Source organism: Trichosurus vulpecula, chromosome 9 (genome assembly GCF_011100635.1).
Source record: "Trichosurus vulpecula isolate mTriVul1 chromosome 9, mTriVul1.pri, whole genome shotgun sequence".
Classification (NCBI taxonomy): domain Eukaryota; kingdom Metazoa; phylum Chordata; class Mammalia; order Diprotodontia; family Phalangeridae; genus Trichosurus; species Trichosurus vulpecula.
The window spans coordinates 155,442,298-155,461,513 of record NC_050581.1 but is presented as its reverse complement, the minus strand read 5'-3'; the positions used below and the strand labels follow the sequence as shown (position 1 = coordinate 155,461,513).

Here is a 19,216-nt window from a genome sequence, read left to right as displayed (position 1 = left end):
TAGTTTGTTGTAGATTTTTTTACTTGCATTTCTCGCTTTTTAGCACTTGTTGTCTTTGCGCTCATTGTTTCGCGTTTGTTACCAGTATGTTAGGTTATGTTTTGCCACGTTCTGCCCAGAAATGGCTCAGAAAAGATTTTTGTACGGTGCTGAATTCAAGTTAAAAGTGATCCAGTTTGCAAAAGTGAATGGAAATTGTGCTGTTGAATGTAAGTTCGGTTCTCCTCCAACTGAGCAAACAATCCAAGACTGGCTACGGGAAAAAGAAACCCTACTGAAAATGCCACAGCAGAAGAAGGCCATGAAAGGCAAGTCAGCAAAATGGCCTGATTTAGAGTGGGAATTGAAGATATGGATTGAAGAGCAAAGGGCAATTGGAATTCCTGTGTCCACAAAGATGGTTCAGCATGTGGCAAGAAGAATTGCTAATGAAAAAGAAGCTACTGATTTCAAAAAAGGGCACAAGGTTCATGAAACAAAATGTATACATGCACCAGACTTGCCCAAAAGATGCCTGAAAGCTATGAGCAGACAAATAAAACTTAAGTTCAATAACTTTATGTAATACACTTTTTTTCAAATTTCGGGCCCCAAAATTAAGGTGCACCTTATACATGGGTATAATACCCAATACAGTATAAATCATGATTCCTGCCCTCACAGAGTTCAGAGTAGTCACGGTACAGAGATTTTAGTTCATGAAAAGGCTAGACAAGACATAAGGTGATATACCAATTGGTCCGGAATTGGGTGGATTAGAGTAGAGGTATCAAACTTGTAGTTCAAGGCACAAACACCCAAGTGTGCCAGAACTAGATTAAAATGTAAATAGGAAATGTTTAATAAAATAAATAAAAATATAAAACAACACAAATAATATTAATTTGCTTTTTTCTAAATCAATATGTGGCCTATAGAAATTCATTTCTATTTCAGTTTGATATCACTAATTTAGAGAATGTTCTGGAAATCCAAAGTTCATTCACAGGACCCCCTCAGGCAGCCAGCTACCTAGATGGGGACTTCATTTTCATTCTCTGTTTCAATTTACATACCTCTTCCGCCCAGAACCAGAGCACACCTGACATCTTCGGGACTGCTTAGCCTTGCGTTTGGCCCCACTGCAGGAAGCACATCGCATCTAGAAACAAACCATCCAAGTCAACATTTGGCTAGAACCCATTCATTTATTAGGAGTCATGAGTAAACACGGTGGGTGCGGTAGGAAAACACATGTTATGGGGGATGAATAATGTTAATACAGCTAATGTAGTTCATGGCTACCTGCATTCTGGTCTCCTACAGGTCAAATTATAGCTTTGAGACCTGACTCTGGCACCGATTTGTGTGAATCAATGGGCTGGAATCATAGAATCCTAGATTTAGAGCTAGAAGGCACATTAGAGATCAAGTCCAATTCCCTCATTTTACCGATCATAGGATCGCAGATCACCAGAGGTTATTTAGATCAATCTCTTCATTTTACAAATGAGAAAATCAAGGCCCAGCAAAATTAAATGACTTGCCCAAAGTCACACATAATTTATGAACATCAGGAGCAAGATATGAACCCTGGTTATCTGTCTCCAAATCTAATACATTTTTCACTATCCACGCTATCTCCCATGACTCACATAGAATTGAAACTTTAAGGGATCATAATCCAACCAGGCCACTTTACTGTTAAAGAAACAGGAAGCCACAGATATTTAATGATTTTCCAAAAGTAAAAAATCTAGAAAGTGGTAGAGGTAAGATTCAAGACCAGGTGCTCAGACTCCTGAGTCAGTCAATGCATTTTCTGTTTACTTGTGCCCTATATGCAGTTTCTGAGTACCCTGACTTTAATTGATTTCTACTATGTGACATTTGCTCTCTCCTACTAGTCTTTGCATGACTGAACCCAAGCTCCATCTCAGGTCAACTAAAAGCAACCTCTCAGGTAAAGAATCAGCCAACACTTCAAACAAGGGTGGCCCAAACTCACCCTGCCAGCTCCATGGCATCCACTGCACTTGTACCGTCCTCGTCCCTGGCATTTGTGGCAATCCTGAAAGCATAACATTTTCTGTAGGTCAAAGTGCCCCAATAGAGGGACTTGCTACAATGCTCCCAAAGATCCATGCTGTCATCAGTGTGATTATTCCCTCAACACTTCCATTTCTTAGTAGAGTGCCTTCATGTGTTGCTGCAGTCAAAAAAGAATCCATCTCCTGGTGCCCAACATTCTGGTGGCAAGTTTCTCCAGGCTTAACAAGGTAGATCATCTTCTACCAGTCCTGTCCCCAGATATTTATTTTTCTTTCCAGCTCAGTAGGACCTGCCAGCGTCCATGTTCCAATGCCACAGTCTTTAAGAAATTTCCTCTATGCCATTGTGAGACATCAAAAACAACTTTTATGGAAGAGCACACCATTTGCAGGTACCTATACATTTGAGCAGTTCTGTGCTCAGAATGAAAGGGATGCCCTGATTTCAGAATAGGTGGCCTCCAAAGAGTAGATCCAAAGATCAACATTATAACACATTCCTTTTTTAAATTATATTAAATTTATTTCAATTAACAAAAATCTATTTTCTCTCCCTCCCCCAATAAAAATGACTGTAAATCAAACCCTTGTAAGAAATACACTTAGTCAAGCAAAATGAACTCTTGCATCTGTCATGTCTAAAATATGTGTGCGCATCTCACCCTGTACCTTGAGCCCATCACCTCTCTCTCAGGAGGTGGACAGCCTGCTTCATCAGTCCTCTATAGTCATGGTTGTTCATTACATTGATTGGAGTTCTTAAGAGTTTTAAATTTGGATATTCTTTACCCATACAACACAAAATTATTCCTCATACAAACAACAAAGGAAAAGAGAAGGTGTGTTCCAAGACTACCAAGACCTATCCCAGAAAGCATTATCCCATTGAAATATTGTCAAAGGTAATGGTTGGTTCCCAGGTGAGCTCATAGCTAGCCTAGCTCTTTAACCTTTTATGTAGCTGAAAGTCTCTTGGAGGACAAGCCATTGGTTAGCTGGAAGCAATCTATATTTGGCAAAGAGGAAGAAGATATTTTTTCAACACTGAGTGAATAAGGTCATTCATTCTGAAAACAAGGCACTGAGCAGTCTCCTAGAAAAAAAGAACATGCTAGAAGCAGTACAATAGACTGAACTTAATGAGATTCCTAAGTTCTTTGGTTAACTCTGATTCTATTCAGTATTAAGAGAGGGACTGGGATTGTGATTTCATTAGTGTGAGGTAGGATGAGGAAACTCCCTGTATTGATGCAGATCAGTGCCTTCTCTTCAGTTGTCTTAGAGGGATGCCCGTAACACTAAAGTTAAATAATTTGCCAAGGGTCACATAAGAACTCTATTATTGGATGGAAGTATGGAAAATGTCCGCATGAGGACAAGAGTACATTATAGTATCTATTGCACAGTTTAGAGCAGAAATCTACTGGTTGAATGTGGCAGATATACGATGGCAGAAGAGAAAAAATACATGGGAGTTGTTGCTAGAAGACCCAATGGCTGGGTCAGTGAAAACTTATAATGCGGATTCTGTTTTCTCATTTATACCCATGAAGATATTTTAGCTTTATTACAGATTTTCAGACGTCATTTATTCCTAACTTTTCAGCCTTATTTCCCTACCTGCCTATCACTTTTCCTACTCTTAAAAAAATTGTGAATGTAGTAGCCACGGGAACGTGTGATTTTTTTTTCTTTTTAAAAGGGCAACTGTAAAGCAAAGTACCTTTTTCTAATGACAATACTGACCCTTCACCTACTATTATGCCCATAATGGGTTTGATTTGAGGTTAAACTGGGATATGTTTATCCATGAGGAATTACTTCTAAGCCTAAATATGTGGCCGGCTCTTAATTTTTTTTAGTAAAATTCTATTGATATCTTTTGTTGTTATATCACCTATGTTTCCTAATATACTGCCACCCCCCTCCCAAAGTGCCACCCTCCACAAAAACTAATTTTGAAAAGGAAATACTATACTTCAGAAAAACCAATACATTGAAAAAGTCCAATATTCCATCATTCCAAATCAATAGTTCCCCATCTATGAAAAGAAGAAGAAGTGGGGAGAGATGCAGCTTCCTTCTTAAAAGATCTCATAGTGAGAAAATTTTCAACACCTGGTAAAACTCTCAGAAATTAGAAAATCATTATTTATGAAAAACCATTGTTCACTCAGTCAATAAACATTTATTAAGTCCCTACTGTGTGCCAGGCACTGTTGATGCTGTTGCTGTCACTGTTGCTTGTCCTTTGCTCTCAAAGAGGACCACGACATCAGGAAGATGATGCCATGGCTTGCAAGTGAATTGAATTTAAGTGAGGTAGGGCTGTGCAAAATCACCAGCCTCACTTTCTTCTCCAGAGCCATCTGGATTCAGTGGCAAGATACAGATTAGGATGATTGGAGATGGCCCCACCACCAGGCTCTAATCCAAGCACTGCAGATACAAAGAAAGGCAAAAAAAAATTCCCTGCCCTCAAAGGCTTCATAGACTAATGTTATTTTACTTGATCGCATCTGCTAATGCTTTCTGCCTAAAATTATTTTGTCTATTTTTATCATATATACATATATGTGTTTGTTTATGTACTATATATAGCATATACATACTTATGCACATGTTGTCTAGTCTACCCAGACTATAAGCTCCTAGATGGCAGGGACTGTTTTCTTTTGTTTTTGTGTGCCCACCATAGTCTAACTCTGTGTCTGAAACCTGCTAAGTATTTGATAAATGCTTGCTTTTCAATTGATGCTTATTGTCACATTACCTTGACTAAGGAAGAGTGAGGTACTTGAAACTTCTTAGTCTCCTCCTGAAACATGGGAGGCATGTGCACTTTGATGTCCCAAGGCCTGGGAGATGCTCCTTTTTTCGGGCCATCTACTGAGTGATCTAAATCAAAAAAAGGAAATCTCTGTGAATCTGTAGCCTAGCAGACTATGATTACACAACTTAGAATTCATTGTAGGCTAAAGTCCAGTTTACAGAGTGGAATGAAGTTTAGATTAAAAGTGAGGGCTACAGTTATAGTTAGAGTGAAGGCTAGATTTAACCTAACTGTTTCTCCAGGAAGTTTACTAGGGCATTAGTTAAATCAATTAAGCAAATAAAAGATACAATACTATGAAACACATACGCTGTGCTTTGAAACTCGTTGCCCGGAACTCACCCATGGGTGAGGGGTGCGGAGGGTATGCAGGGAAAAAATCTCCTCCCACTCAGTTCCTGAAGTTCTGCCACATTTACTTCTTTGGTGGTTTCTTAATGAAGATACTTTGAGGAATATGGTTCAGACTAGATAGCCTCTAAGGTTCTTTCCATCTCTGAAAACCTAAGTTTCTGTAATTCTTGTGGGTCTTGGGAGCTTTTCAGAATTTGGATGTAAATTCAAATACTCTTAGTAAAATAAAAAAAACCTTTAATTATCAACTCATGCATTAGTGAATGTGAGTTTTCCACAAGCAGAGACCAAGAAAGGCTCATGGAGGAAAAGGTATTTTGTACATCAGAGTAAGCAGGACATGGTAGATTGATGGTGTAGGGCAAATGAAAGAAAGGAATCAAACAGTTAACTGGGCAGGGGAGGGAGGATTGTTATAAGTTTCTCTAGTAAAAGTTTGATTTCCAAGTTATAAAAGGAACTGATTCCAATATTTAGAATAAAAGCCATTCCCTGATTTATAAATCCTTGATGGATATAAACAGGTAGTTCTCAAGTTAAGAAATCCAAGTATGTGAAATGATGCTTCCTATCACTTGTAATTAGAACAATGCAAAGTAAAGCAGCTTTGAGGTTCGCTTCGTGTTCATTAGTTTGGCAGAGTTGACAAAAATGAAAAATGACCAATGTTGGAGGAACAAAGAGGAAATAGGTGCATCGATGCTGGATTGGTGGAGCTATGAATTGGTCCAGTTATTCTGAGAAGAAATTTGGAACTCTGCCCCTAAAGTCAGTAAACTGTTTGTGCCCTTTGACCCCAGAATAACATCATTAAACCTATATCCCAAATGGTTCAAATAAAGAGGAAAAAGTCCCATATGTAGAAAATATTTAGAGCATCTCTATTTGTGGTGAAAAAGAACTGGAAACTAAGGGGGGGACCCATAAATTGGGGAATAGCTGAATGAATTATGGTACACGAATGTAATAATGTACTATCATGGCATAAGAAACAATGCTAAGGGAGTTTTCAGAGAGCCAGGAATACTTGTATGAAGTGATATAGAATGAAGTAAGTGAAACTGGAAGAACGATTTATGTTATAATAATAAAATCATAAATTCAAACTTAGAAAGACTTAAGAACTCTAATGCAATGATTGACCATCATTACAGAGGATCAAGGATGAAGAATGCTACATACCTCATGATGGAGAGTTGATAAACTAAATATACAGAAACACATGTTTGGATATATCTAAAATGGGAATCGTTTGCTAGACTATGAATATTTTAACAAGGGTTTTCTTTTGCTTTTGCTTTCCAGTGGAAATAGGAGGGAGAGAAAGTAGAGTTTTATTCATCAAAATAAATTAAATTTTTAAAGGAAGGAATTAAAGACAGACCTCAAAAACCCATTCTGAAACTGTGGTTCTAATAGACTACCTCAACAGAAGGGCAAGAAAATCTTTATCGACTGACTCCCTCATTTCTGTATTTTATAAATGTATATTTTCCTACATTGGATTTCTGTACACCAGAAATTGGCTGTCACTCTAGATTTGTGACTTATTTTCCAAAGTTTATTGATGGAGCAGCTTCAAGGAAAACCTAGAACTCTGTGGTTTCAAAAGTGATTAAATCCTGCACCAAGTTACTCCAAGAACTAAGTAAGTCCTGCTCCATGGTAATAACTCACAATTCTGTAGCACATTAAGGATTTAAAAGAATGTTCCTCATAACAGTCCTGTGAGGAAAGCTGTGCAAATATTGCTATCCTCATCTTAAAGAAAAAGGAACTGAGCCTCAGAGTGACTTTGACAAAGTCATACAAATAGTAAGCACTAAAGTTGGGGTTCCACACCAAGTATTTGCTACTCCACATTGATTGTTCATGCCTCTAAACACAGGGACAAACAAAAATAAGAGAAACAACAATAAGCATCTGGACAGCACAGATTGTTTAGTTTGGTCTTTTTATTCAGAACACTTAGTACCTTTGCACATAGTAGGTGTTTAATCAACATTCCACATTAGAGTTAAAATGAACTTAAAGACTATCTCAAGACATGATCACTTAATAGGAGAGACTTTAAAACTCTTGCCATTAGGCAGTCAAACCCAGAAAAGAACCCAGGTATCTTAATTCCCAGTCCAGTATTAATTCTGCAGTACCACCCTTACTGGGTAAGCTTGCTGATAAATGTTTAACAACCTGCTCTGGAGAGGGAAAAAAATATACCCAGAACATATTTTTAAGTTTAATCTGCATTAACATTTTCTGAAGTCCAAACAACAAAACAAATAAAGCCCCTAATTTGTATTGTTTAGCAATTTCAGTTGTGTCCAACTCTTTGTGACCCATTTTAGGGTTTTCTTGGCAAAGATACTGGAGTGGTTTGGCATTTCCTTCTCCAGCTCATTTTACAAATGAGGAAACTGAAGCAAACAGGTTTAAGTGACTTGCCCAGGGTCACACAGCTAGTAAATGTCTGAGGCCAGATTTGAACACATGAAGATGAGTCTTCCTGATTTCAAACCCAGTGTTCTATCCACTGTGCCTAATTCGTAGCATATGCCAATTTCTGAAGTGTAAATGCTCAAACTGAAAATTAAGCATCCAGTTCCCACTAGCTGGTGTGAACTGGCTTTCCCACACCTTTTTTTGGGTGGGGGGGAGATGGGTTGTTCATAATTTAATTAATACTCCACATCTACTTACTAGTATAAGGTTGAAACGTCCATTCACTTAACCTGGATTCACTAAAGGTCTCCAGTCGATACTACAAAAAAAATTCACAATCATGACCTTTACAAGGAAGAAACATTTTGCAAGGAAAGTAGTGTCTACCTGATGGTGCCTCTGGGAATTAGCCAGAAGTTTCATAAAGTCACATATGGATGCTCCAAATGGCTCCTCAACGTGATTCTAAGCCCAGTCTTGTAACAGCCCAGGATGCCTTCAGTGACTTTATGTCATATAAAACACTTCTCTTCCCCAAAGTCTCAAAACTGAATTAAATTTAAGGTTTTAATTTCAGAAGGTAAACCCATTCTATGCAGCATGTTTCAAGGCAGTTTGTACTGGTAAATATTTAACTGGATCTCTGAAAAAATGCACAATATACACTTTTAAATTTAATTTCTTATTGACATTTTGTCACACCATTTTCTTAAATCTGGATAGTCATCAAAACAGTAAATCAAGCCCCAGTTTGTAGCATTTGCAATTTTTTTAGTTGTAAATGTTCACTCTGAAAATTTAATGACCAGCTCTTGGTATGAGTGGATTCCAGTAGACCACTATTAGAGGGGAGGAGAAGGTGATATAATAAAACAGCATACCACGTTTGGAAAGCTGGGGATCATTGTTCTGAGGGCCATGACTTGGAACATCATTGAAGTCCCATTTCTTTATTTTTATAGTCATCTCAGGAAACTTTAAAAAGCCCTACACATAAGGGCCTGAATGATTCACCAAGAAGGAACACCTGGGCACTGATTCTTTGCTATTGCGCTGTGGGGCATTGGGGGGTTTAGTGATTTTCCTTGGTTACACATCCAGTATGGGTCAGAAGTAGGACTTGAACCACGATTCTAAGGCAAACCCTTTAACCATTATACAATGCTGCCTCTCAGACTTAGTCCCTGCAGTGACCCCAATGCTTATTGGATTGATTGGGATTGGAAACTGATCCATGCCATCCTCCCAGATTATGCCCATTTTCCTTACATGATATCATCAGTGTCTCCCTAACATGACTCCGAGGTGTGGCCCCCGGCACAGGAAGGATGCTGGACGTTTCTGCTTACTGACAAGAACTGAGTGGTACTGAGATCTCATCCCTCCCGGCAGCAGTCAGGAGAGGCCCTCAGAGCTCCTTGGTCAGGAGGCCTACTTACTCTGTATAGCATGTGCTGTCTCAGATCCTGAATGACCAGCTCCCCAGCTGCTCGGTTGCTATAACAACACCTGGAATTCACAAAGCTCAGGAGGGCATTCCGGGCCATCTCCTCTGTCATGACGGGTACACTATGGGAGGAAATAGTTCAATGGAACCAGCAGGCATCCAAATGCCAATTCTCCAAAGAATTCTTAAGGGTTTACCAGCAGCAAGGCACTGATGATAGAAAGTCAGATAAGGTACAGATCCCATCATCAAGGACTTGATAATCAGAAAGCAAGTTACACAAATAACAATGATACAAAGAAAATTCAGAGGTTCAGAAAAGGGGATTATGAAGAATTTTAGGAGGAAGAGATTTTGTTCACCTGGGAGGGAAGGAGAGAGGAAATGATGCCTCAACTGGACCTCAAAAGAATACATGGCCTTCAACAGACCTGTCAGAAGACTATGGTAACAGTCCAGACAGATGAAAAGTGATCAGCTGTCAGCACTGAGGAAAAAGGAAAGGTCAGAGATAACCTGAAGGCTTCAGACTTTGGAGATCACAAGACTGTTCACTGATGCCAGAACACATCCTGCAGTTTCTCACCTTCATACCTTAACCCCCTACAACTTGAATGCCCCGCTCTTGGTCTGTTGAATTCCACACATCCCTTAAAGCCCAACTAAAATGCTGTCTCCTCCAGAAAGTGTTCTCCATTTCCCCCAGTTAATAACAATCTTTGGCCCCTCGAACCTCACAAATGAGCCTTTCTAATGAGCTCAAGGTTCGGAATGGACTTGTGATTTCTTCGATATGAGAAACCCCCTGTACCAAAGCAGATCAGAAATTTCTCTACAACTTATAGTCATAAGGAGTTGCCTGGGGCCTTGAGAGGTTAAGTGATGTGGGAAGTGTCACAGAACCCTTAGGTGTCTCAGGCAGAACCCAAACCCAATTCTCTACCCATTCTACTATACTAACTCTTGACTCTTATATAACGTGCTCATCAGGTCTTACCGTTATTTGTGCACCACATCCCTCTACTAGACAATAAGCTCCATGAAAGCAGGGACTATGTTTAACCTAAACTGTGTATCTCCTCCATCACATAGCATGGGGCTCTGTTCACAACAATAAATGTTAGTTAAAATATATTGTTGTAAGAATTGTAAGAGTTATTATTTCTCTGGACCCACCAATGAGAAATAATAGATTAGTTTAATAAAAGTAGAGGAATCATAGTTTTAGAACTAAAAGGGGCCTAAAAAGCCATCTAATCTAGTAGCATTGTTTTACAGGAGAAGAATTGAGGTCTGGAAAATGACTTGTTCAAGGCCACACAGTTATCAAATATCACAGCCAGAGTTTGAACGCAAGGAATCATAGGATCCTATAGCTAGAGATGGAAAACATCTCAGAGACCATCCAGACCACTCCTCCTTATTTTACAGATGAATAAACTAAGCCCAGTGGCAGCTAGGTGGTGCAGTGGATAGACACTGACCCCAGAGTCAGGAAGACTCATCTTCCTGAGTTCAAATCTGGCCTCAGATACTTCCTAACTGTGTGACCTTGGGCAAGTCACTTAAGCCTGTTTACTAGGAATCTCACCCACCCCAGCAGATGTCATAATAAACTTGCTCCTTGGACTGAAAGAAGGCTTGAGTGGTCAAATTCTTTCGAGGCAGACCCCTGCCCTGTACTTTTGCATTTTGGGTTCCTAGCACTCCAAAACTGCAACACATAGTACAGATACTATAATCCCCATTTTACATATGTAAAAACTGAAGCTTACAGAGGTTTGACTTGCCCATGGCCTCACAGCTAAATACCTGAGGCACAATTTTAATTCAGATCTTCCTGACTCCTATTAAAACATTCTCTTTCTACCATTCCAGGATGACTCACATGGGGCTGAAACATACAATTCTAATTACAAATTACATACATACATACATACAATTCTAATTACAAAAAAAAGTAGAGGAAAATCCAAAATACAGCAATAGCTCATTATCTCTCTGACTGCGCTAACTTCAAGTAAAAAGGCAGTGCAATCTAAGCTTCAGGAGGAGGGGGGCAAGAAGGAGGTATTCCTAGCAATTTGTTGATCTGGAACTCCTTTAGCATCAGAGGATTCTGTGTTAAGGTTCCATTTCTCACACTTATTACCTGTGTGACCTTGGATACGTCACTTCAATTCACCGGGCCTCAGTTTACTCAACTATAAAATGAGAATATCGGTCTAGCTGGCTTCTTAGGTTCTTTTCTCTCTAGATCTAAGATCCTGGAATCCTAAACTATAGTTTTGGGTTTATAGCAAATACAAAATGCTTTGAGATCCCCTGTGATGGTGTTTTATGGACAATATCCTGTCCCAGAAAGTGAGAAAAATAAGTAGCACCTCACCTGTGTTGCAGAAATATTGGCCGGCCCCTCTGATCACTGAGTTTCCTCAGGGATGTTGAAGGTAGGGAGCATTGTGGTTGGCCTGGATGAAAAACATTTAGAAACCAGTACTTCACCATCTCTATTGAAAACCGCCTACTTGTCCCTCACACCTTTCGAGTTGGTTTGTTCCCAAAGGCTGTGCTCCCAATGCAACAGACGGAGGGCCAGATTTGGAGTCAGAAAGTCTGAGTTCAAATCCTGACTCTGGCACTTACTGTATGTCCTTGAACAAGGATGCTATGTACTCTTGAACACCTCTTAGAGCATGAACAGAAGACCTTGTGCCATCTCCTCCCCACCCCATCAAGTGGTAGCAGAAAACCCCAAAGTTGGTGGATGCTAGTCGTTGCCCCTATGGTCTCTTGGCTTTTGTGTTTGGCATCATTAACCCTACTTAAGGTCCTTTGGTAGGCAACTGAGCAGATCTTGGAAGACGAGGATCCCAAACTAATATAATAACTTGGTTTCTGAGCTACATCAAATACTTCTTTCTCTGCTTCTTTTTATGGTTCCTCCAGTAAGTCAAAGATATTGATCCATAAGCCACTCCAAATTAATAGCGCAAGTGCATTTGATACTGAGGGGGGCAGAATTGAAACAATACCTTCCTGGCTACTGTCAGTATCATTCATTCAAGCCTATTCATTTCATACACACACTTCAAAGGAATGGGTTTATAAAAGAAATTGGACTTGCCACCATCTTGAAAAGACCAGTCATAGTGTGCCAGTTGTTCTAGAAGTTCAACAGGAGGAGCCAGGGGACTCTCCGCCTCATAGCTGAGGTCCATGATACCTGCCAAAAGAATCAACCATCATGAAGAATTGACAAAGAGAGGTTGCATGGCTACATTTGTAATTTCCCATTGTCTCTAACCCATCTGTATGAAACCAACCCACGAAGGACCAATGGCCTGAAACTGCAGTAGAAATGACCTTCAAAGCCCTGTCCCTGACATTCACTCAATAGTTCCCCACCACCAGTGCTAGGCTAGCCCAGATGAGCAGCTCAAGGAGTCAGACGCTGACTACATGGATGAAAAGTTACTCTTGCATCACAGAACCTCAGAATTTCAGGACTGGAAGGGAAGGTAACTAGGTATTGTAGCATTGGGTGGAAAATCAGGAAGACATGAGTTTGAATCTTGTTTCAGACACTTATTGTGTTTCCCCCAAGTAACTCACTTAAACTCCCCAAGCCTTGGTTTTCTCATCAGTAAAATGGGGAAGTACCTCACAGTATTGTAGGGAGGATGGAATGAGAAGATATTAGATGTTGTAAAATGTTATGAAAACCTTAGAGTACTAATTAAATACTATCTACTCTCCTCAGGAGATATCATTTAGTCCAATTTATACCTAAACAATAATGTATACTAGCTATATGACCCTGGGAAAATCCCTTAACCGTGTTTGCCTCAGTTTCCTCATCTGTAAAATGAGCTGGGGAGGAAATGGCAAACCACTCCAGTATCTTTGCCAAGAAAACCCCAAATGGGTTCTTGAAGAGTCAGACACAACTGAAAAATGACGCAACAACATAATTTAAATGCATTTGTTATGAACTGCATATGATCTGATTTATGAGGCACAAGAAAAACACAATAGTGGGGGCTCGTAAACTACAGAAAATTCTGACCCATAAAAATGCCTAGGACCTGGAGTAGCTAATGAGGAGGCCCATGATAAGGAGGGTCCAGGGGCATTATATCTCTATAGTCATAGTATATACTCATTTTTCTTGAGGCTGCTTTCTTCATTCTGTCTATTTTTTGGCATTCTACATATCATTTTCACATATTCTTTCCACTGCATCGAGCTGGCTGTAAAAGAATGTAAGAAGATAACCAAGTTCAGAGTGAAGTGGATCCAGCTACATCCCCTGGGCCTAGCACAGAGCCTTGCAAACAATAAGAGCTAAATCAATGCTTCTTGAGCCAAGTTGAATAGAAGCAGCTGTTTTTCTCCAATAAAAGAAGCATTGTTGCTTTCTCAGTGCGCAGTTCTAAAAATAGTCCCTCCTTTCCTGAGACAATAAGCTTTGCTTTGGAACAGAGAAATAAAGGGCCTTCTTAGCTCCCGTGACCCCTCACCTTTCCCTTTCTCCCAGAAGGGCTCTGTACCATTATCAAGATGCACATTAGAGTCAGAGATTGGGGGCAGAGCATAAAAATGCCATCTGGCCACAGTGTTTTTCTCTAAACAGCAGGAAAAGGGGAAAAGAATGAGAGGTGGGAGGCCCACGGCACCAATCCATCAGCTTGTTGTACACAAGGCATTCTCAATTCTTTGGGAGGCTAAATTAATCTCTCCATTATTATACCTATGAAAATCAGACACTTGAAGCAGAAATAGAAATGTGTCATTTCCTGAATGGAACGGGACAAGGCCATCTGGGCAGAACCAGAATGCAGGCGTCACTAGTTTCTCACTGTGGGAGTGTTGAGGTTCACTTGCTCCGTGGGGACCCTGAAGCCCCGTCTTTCCCTCCTCCACCTCTGGTGAATTGAAAGTCGGCTCTGCAGCTCCCCTGTCCCAGGGAATTATCCTGCTGGGATCACAGAAGGGCAGAGGCAGAAAGCCTTTGGGTTATAACAATTATAATCAAAACGACATTTTCCTTGTGTGTGGCCCCTTATTCTTTTTGGTACAGGTTCACCTTCATTTTCTTCTTAGGTCTCCACAACTACCCAGTGGCGAAGGCAGGAAAGGGCTTATCTCTGTTTGACGCATAATGAAAAACTGAAGCTCTGAGATTAAGTCATTTGCTAGTTGTCACAGAGCTAGACGCCGGCAACTTGTCAGTTTTGACTTTTGAGGCAGGCCCAGGCTGGCTAGCACCTCCTAACATCTCAGCTTTTAAAGGAACAAGTCACCCCATTTCTCCTTAAGAGCATTCACTGGCTCCCTTCTGCCTCCAGAACAAAACACAGACTCCTCTGGTTGGCATTTATAAGCCTTTGCAGTCTGGCTCCTGCCAGTCCTTGGCCTTTTACGTATTCCAGTAATCCCTCTCATATACTCTAAGACCCAGTGCTAATCTGCCCTAACTAAACATTGCATCCATTTCCTGCCTTTGCAGGGATTGAAACCACTACCTGGACTGCATACCCTCCTCCCCTCTCCTTCTCTGAAACCCTGGCTTAATTCAAGGCTAAACTCATGTGCTAGCTCCTCCAGGAAGCCCTTCCTGACTCCTCCCCACTCTCTAGTTGTTTGTGGTCTCTCTCCCCTTTCAAATTACCACTCATCTAACTATCTGTTCACATATTTTATCCTCAGAGAGAAATATCAAGTTCCTGGAAGGCTGGAACTATGTTGTGTATCCCCAGCCCCATCACAGTTCCACCCACATAGTAGGTGCTTCCTAAATGCTTATTGGAATGGATTGGATCTCAGAAGCCATATAGGTCAATCCATATCTGAACAAAAAAAAACCCATCATCACATCCCTGACATGCAGCCTTCTAATCTGCAGCACAGTGGATAGAGCTCTGAGACAGGAAGTACCAAGTTCAAATCCAGCCTCAGACGCTTACCATCTAGGCAAGTTACTTCCTTATCTATAAATGGGGCTAATAATAGCGCCTACCGCCCAGGGCTGTTGTGAGGATCAGATGAGATAATAATTGTAATGCACTTAGCACATGCCTGGCACAGTCACTTGTTCAGTAGTTTCCAACTCTTCATGGCACCATTTGGGGTTTTCTTGACAAAGGTACTGGAGTAGTTTGCCATTTCCTTCTCCAGCTCATTTTACAGGTGGGGAAACTGAAGTAAACAGGGTGAAGTGACTTAGCCAGGGTCACTCTGCTAATAAGTGCCTGAGATGGAATTTGAACTCAGGAAGAGGCGTCTTCCTGATTCCGAGACCAGTGCACCACCTAGCTGCCCTGTGCTGTATAAATGTTAGCTATTAGCCTTTGCTGAAGGACCTCCCTAAGAAGAAGCATAGTACTACCTAGATCAGCCTACTTCCTGGCTTAGATATTTCGTACTGTACAGAAGTTCTTCTTTACATCAAGCTTAACTTTGTCTTGGCTATGTCTAACCATTGCGCCTGCTTCTGTCCTCTGGGGAAGTCCAATCCATCTGGCATGTAACAGCCCTTCTTCAAAATCCTGAAAGCCAGCTCTTAGGTCCCTCCCTAAACCTTCTCTTCTCCAAGGCAAATATCTCTATTTCTTTCAACTGATCCTCATATGTAGGATGGTCTGTAGGCACTTTGCCATAGTGATTATCCTTCCAGTATATCACAGCCTCTTTTAAAATATGACACCCAGATCTGACTACAATACTCCAACTATGGAGAGGCCAGGACAGAATAAAGTAGGATTATAACTTCCCTAGCCCAGCGTACCATTCAAGCCAAATCAGTTCAAACAAGGTTTATTTTACCTTCTGTGAGCAAACCACTAGACCTCTCTTAATGCAGCCCAGGATGCATTGCTGTTTTTCAAGGGTCAGGCTACACTGTTGACTCATGCTGAGAGTTCAGCCCGCTAGACAACACACACCTTTTGCACACAAACTACTTTCTAGTCGTGCTTCCTTCACCTTGGGCTTGTGCATTTGTTTTTTTTTTTTAAACTCAACCACTAAGAAATTTCACTGTTTAATATTCAGCACAGCATTCCAACCTGATCCTATTATTCAAATGCTAGCTACCTTTTGCAGTTTTGAAAATGGGATAAACCTGCCATCTTTGCTTTTATCCAGGTCATTGATAGAAATGTTACCCAGAACAGGGCAAACAAAGCACAGAACCCTGGAGTACTCTACTGGAAATCTCCTTCCAACTTGACCACAAAACATTTATGACTAGTCTTTGGGGCCTGGTATTCAACCATTTCATAATTCATTTTTCTTTTCTACCATCTTAACCACATCTGCATAACTTGTCCAAGATAATGGCTTGGCAAACCTTACTAAAATCTAGGTGTTTTCAGTCATTTCAGTCACATCTGACTCTTTGTGACCCCATTTGGAGTTTTCTTGGCAAATATACTGGATTGGTTTGCCATTCTTTCTCCAGCTCATTTTACAGATGAGGGAACTGAAGCAACGAGATTGAAATTATTTGCCCAGGGTCACATAGCTAGTAAATGTCTGAGGTCAAATTTGAACTCAGGTCTTCCTGACTCCAGGCCTGGCACTCTATCCAAAATCTAGGTAATTAATAATTATAGTATTCTCCTGGTGGTCCAATCAAGCAATCCTGTCAAAAAAGCAGAAATTAGATCAGTCTGATATGACTTGGTCGTGATGAAACCATGTTGGCTCCCTGGGAATCCTGCTTCTTTTTCCAGATATTTACTAAATAGTACTTTAATGATATGTTATAGTTTTTTCCAGGAGTTGGTCAAATTCATTGATCCATTTATAATTTTCCTTTTTTGAAAATCAGGACAATCTGTGTCCTTCAGACCTGCATTATCTTTCCCATTGCTCATGATGGTTCAAGGATCAGAGACAAAGAGTAATCACATCTTCCAGTTCTATCAGTATTTGTTTCTTGTGTCTTATTTTTAAGCAGTACTACGGTAGGGAAGGAGTCCACGTCCTGGAACACACTAATGTCTCTCCTGTCTGATAGCAGACTAAAACTATGGGCTGAATATTAAAATAATAGTAATTATTATTATAATAACAATAATAATAGCTAGCAGTTATATAGCATTTTAAGGTTTGCAAAGCCCTTTACATGTTATCTCATTTTATATAATTGGATGAGAAACAAATATTACTTTAACCAAAAAGATGAAATTTAACAGAGATGAATGTAAACTTCTATATGGGTTCAAAATATCAATTTCCCAGGTACAAGAAGGGGTAGTAGCGGTTAGGTAGCAATTTGTCTTTAAAAATATCTAGAGGTTTTAGTAGCCATCAAGCTTGATATGTTCCCAGTGTGGTGAGGAAGAGAAGGGAAGGAAAGGAAAGGAAAGGAAAGGAAAGGAAAGGAAAGGAAAGGAAAGGAAAGGAAAGGAAAGGAAAGGAAAGGAAAGGAAAGGAAAGGAAGAAGGAAAGGAGGGAAAGGAAAGGAAAGGAAAGAAAGGAAAGGCAAGAAGGAAACGGAAAGGAACGGGAAGGGAAGGGAAGGGAAATGGAATGGAATAGGAGGGAGGGAATTAGGGAAGGGAAAGGGAAGGGGAAGGGAAGTTAATGGAAGGGAAGGGAAGGGAAGGGGAGGGAAGTGAAGGGAAGGAAGGGAAGGGAAAGGAAGAAATAAAGAAAGAAAGAAATAAAGAAAAAGAAAGAAAGAAAGAAGAAAGAAAGAAATAAAGAAAGAAGAAAGAAAGAAAGAAGTAAAGGAAAGAAGGAAGTAGGACGGAAGGAAGAAGGAATGAAGGAAGGAAGGAAGGAAGGAAGGAAGGAAGGAAGGAAGGAAGGAAGGAAGGAAGGAAGGAAGAGAAAGAAAGAGAAAGAAAGAAAGAAAGAGGAGGAAGGCAGGAAGGCAGGAAGGCAGGAAGGCAGGCAGGAAGGAAGGAAGGAAGGAAGGAAGGAAGGAAGGAAGGAAGGAAGGAAGGAAGGAAAACCAATTCGATATTAGGGCTGCATATTAAGTCAGAGTGCCCAGAACACAGGAGGTGATGTTCCCATTATACAATGACCATGTTCAACCACAGTGGGACTATTGTTTTCAATTTATAAGACCAGGTTTTAGGGAAGGCACTGGCAAGTTAGAGGAGATGGAGAGGGTTTGAGACCACACTATGTGAGGATAAGTTAAAAAAAACAGTGATATTTTGCCTGAAAAAGACAAGACGTAAGAGGTACCTAAGAGCTGTCTTTAAGTAGTTGAAGCTGTGTCATGTAGAAGAAGCATTTGATTTATTCTGTTTGGCCTAGAAGCAGTGGATAGAAGTTGCAGAGAAGCAAATATCTGCTAGGTGTAAGGAAAATCTTCCTAATAATTAGAGTTGTCCCAAGTGGTATTGAACTGCCTTCGGAAGTTCACTGTCACTAAAAATCTCCTCACAAAAGTTAGACAGTTTTATGTTAAGGATGTCAAAAAACTAGATTCCCAGGCAGATATTAATGAGACTATGATCTGAGGTCCCTTCCCATGTTTCTGTGTGTCCCTGAAACACATGTCCCTCATCAACAGTGACATGATTGTGATTGATCATGTCCATATAGTATATGACAGACCAGAGTCCAGAAAAGTGAGTTAATCCATTACTAAATGAACAGGAGAAACATCAATTGAATAAAGGGCCCCCAGCTCAAGTCCAAAGCATTGCTAAAACAATGGCAAAGTCTTAATTGGAAATTGTTTGACCAATGCCTCAGCTCATACTCATACCATGTAAAAACAGCAAAATAACATGGTGTGACTAGTGCTGGTCTTGGGGTCAGAAGCCCTGGATTCAAAGTTCAGTTCTGCAATTGATTAGCTATTGAGTCATGCGTAAGTCAATTTCTTCAGCTGCAACATGGTAATAATCATACTCACACAACTTACACCTCAGGGCTGTTGGGAGGAATCTTAACATACATGGAGTAGCATAGTATGATGGATAAAGCTGTTCTCAGTGTTAAATGTGGGTTCAAGTCTGCCCCTGATGTTCATAGGCTACATGACTCTGGACAAGGCACTTAATCTCTCAGTGCCCAGAAAGCTCTCTATGGCAATCAATTGTAGCTCTACCTTGCTGATCAACATTAGCCCAGCGC

The 19,216-nt window shown here is 40.4% G+C and overlaps 1 protein-coding gene across 4 annotated transcripts in view; it reads right to left on the bottom strand.

Moving 5' to 3' along the window:
• Positions 1-19,216, bottom strand: part of SSUH2 (ssu-2 homolog) — a 153,541-nt gene that overhangs the window by 23,168 nt on the left and 111,157 nt on the right. For all 4 annotated transcript variants that reach the window (XM_036739762.1, XM_036739765.1, XM_036739763.1 and 1 more), the window contains 7 exons: positions 12,234-12,332; positions 11,496-11,577; positions 9,099-9,228; positions 7,918-7,978; positions 4,804-4,928; positions 1,988-2,050; positions 1,056-1,141 (listed from right to left, as the gene is read on the bottom strand). In XM_036739762.1, coding sequence (XP_036595657.1) covers positions 1,056-1,141; positions 1,988-2,050; positions 4,804-4,928; positions 7,918-7,978; positions 9,099-9,228; positions 11,496-11,577; positions 12,234-12,327 — 641 coding nt within the window. In that variant the 5' untranslated portion in view covers positions 12,328-12,332. The remainder of the gene's footprint in view (positions 1-1,055; positions 1,142-1,987; positions 2,051-4,803; positions 4,929-7,917; positions 7,979-9,098; positions 9,229-11,495; positions 11,578-12,233; positions 12,333-19,216) is intronic.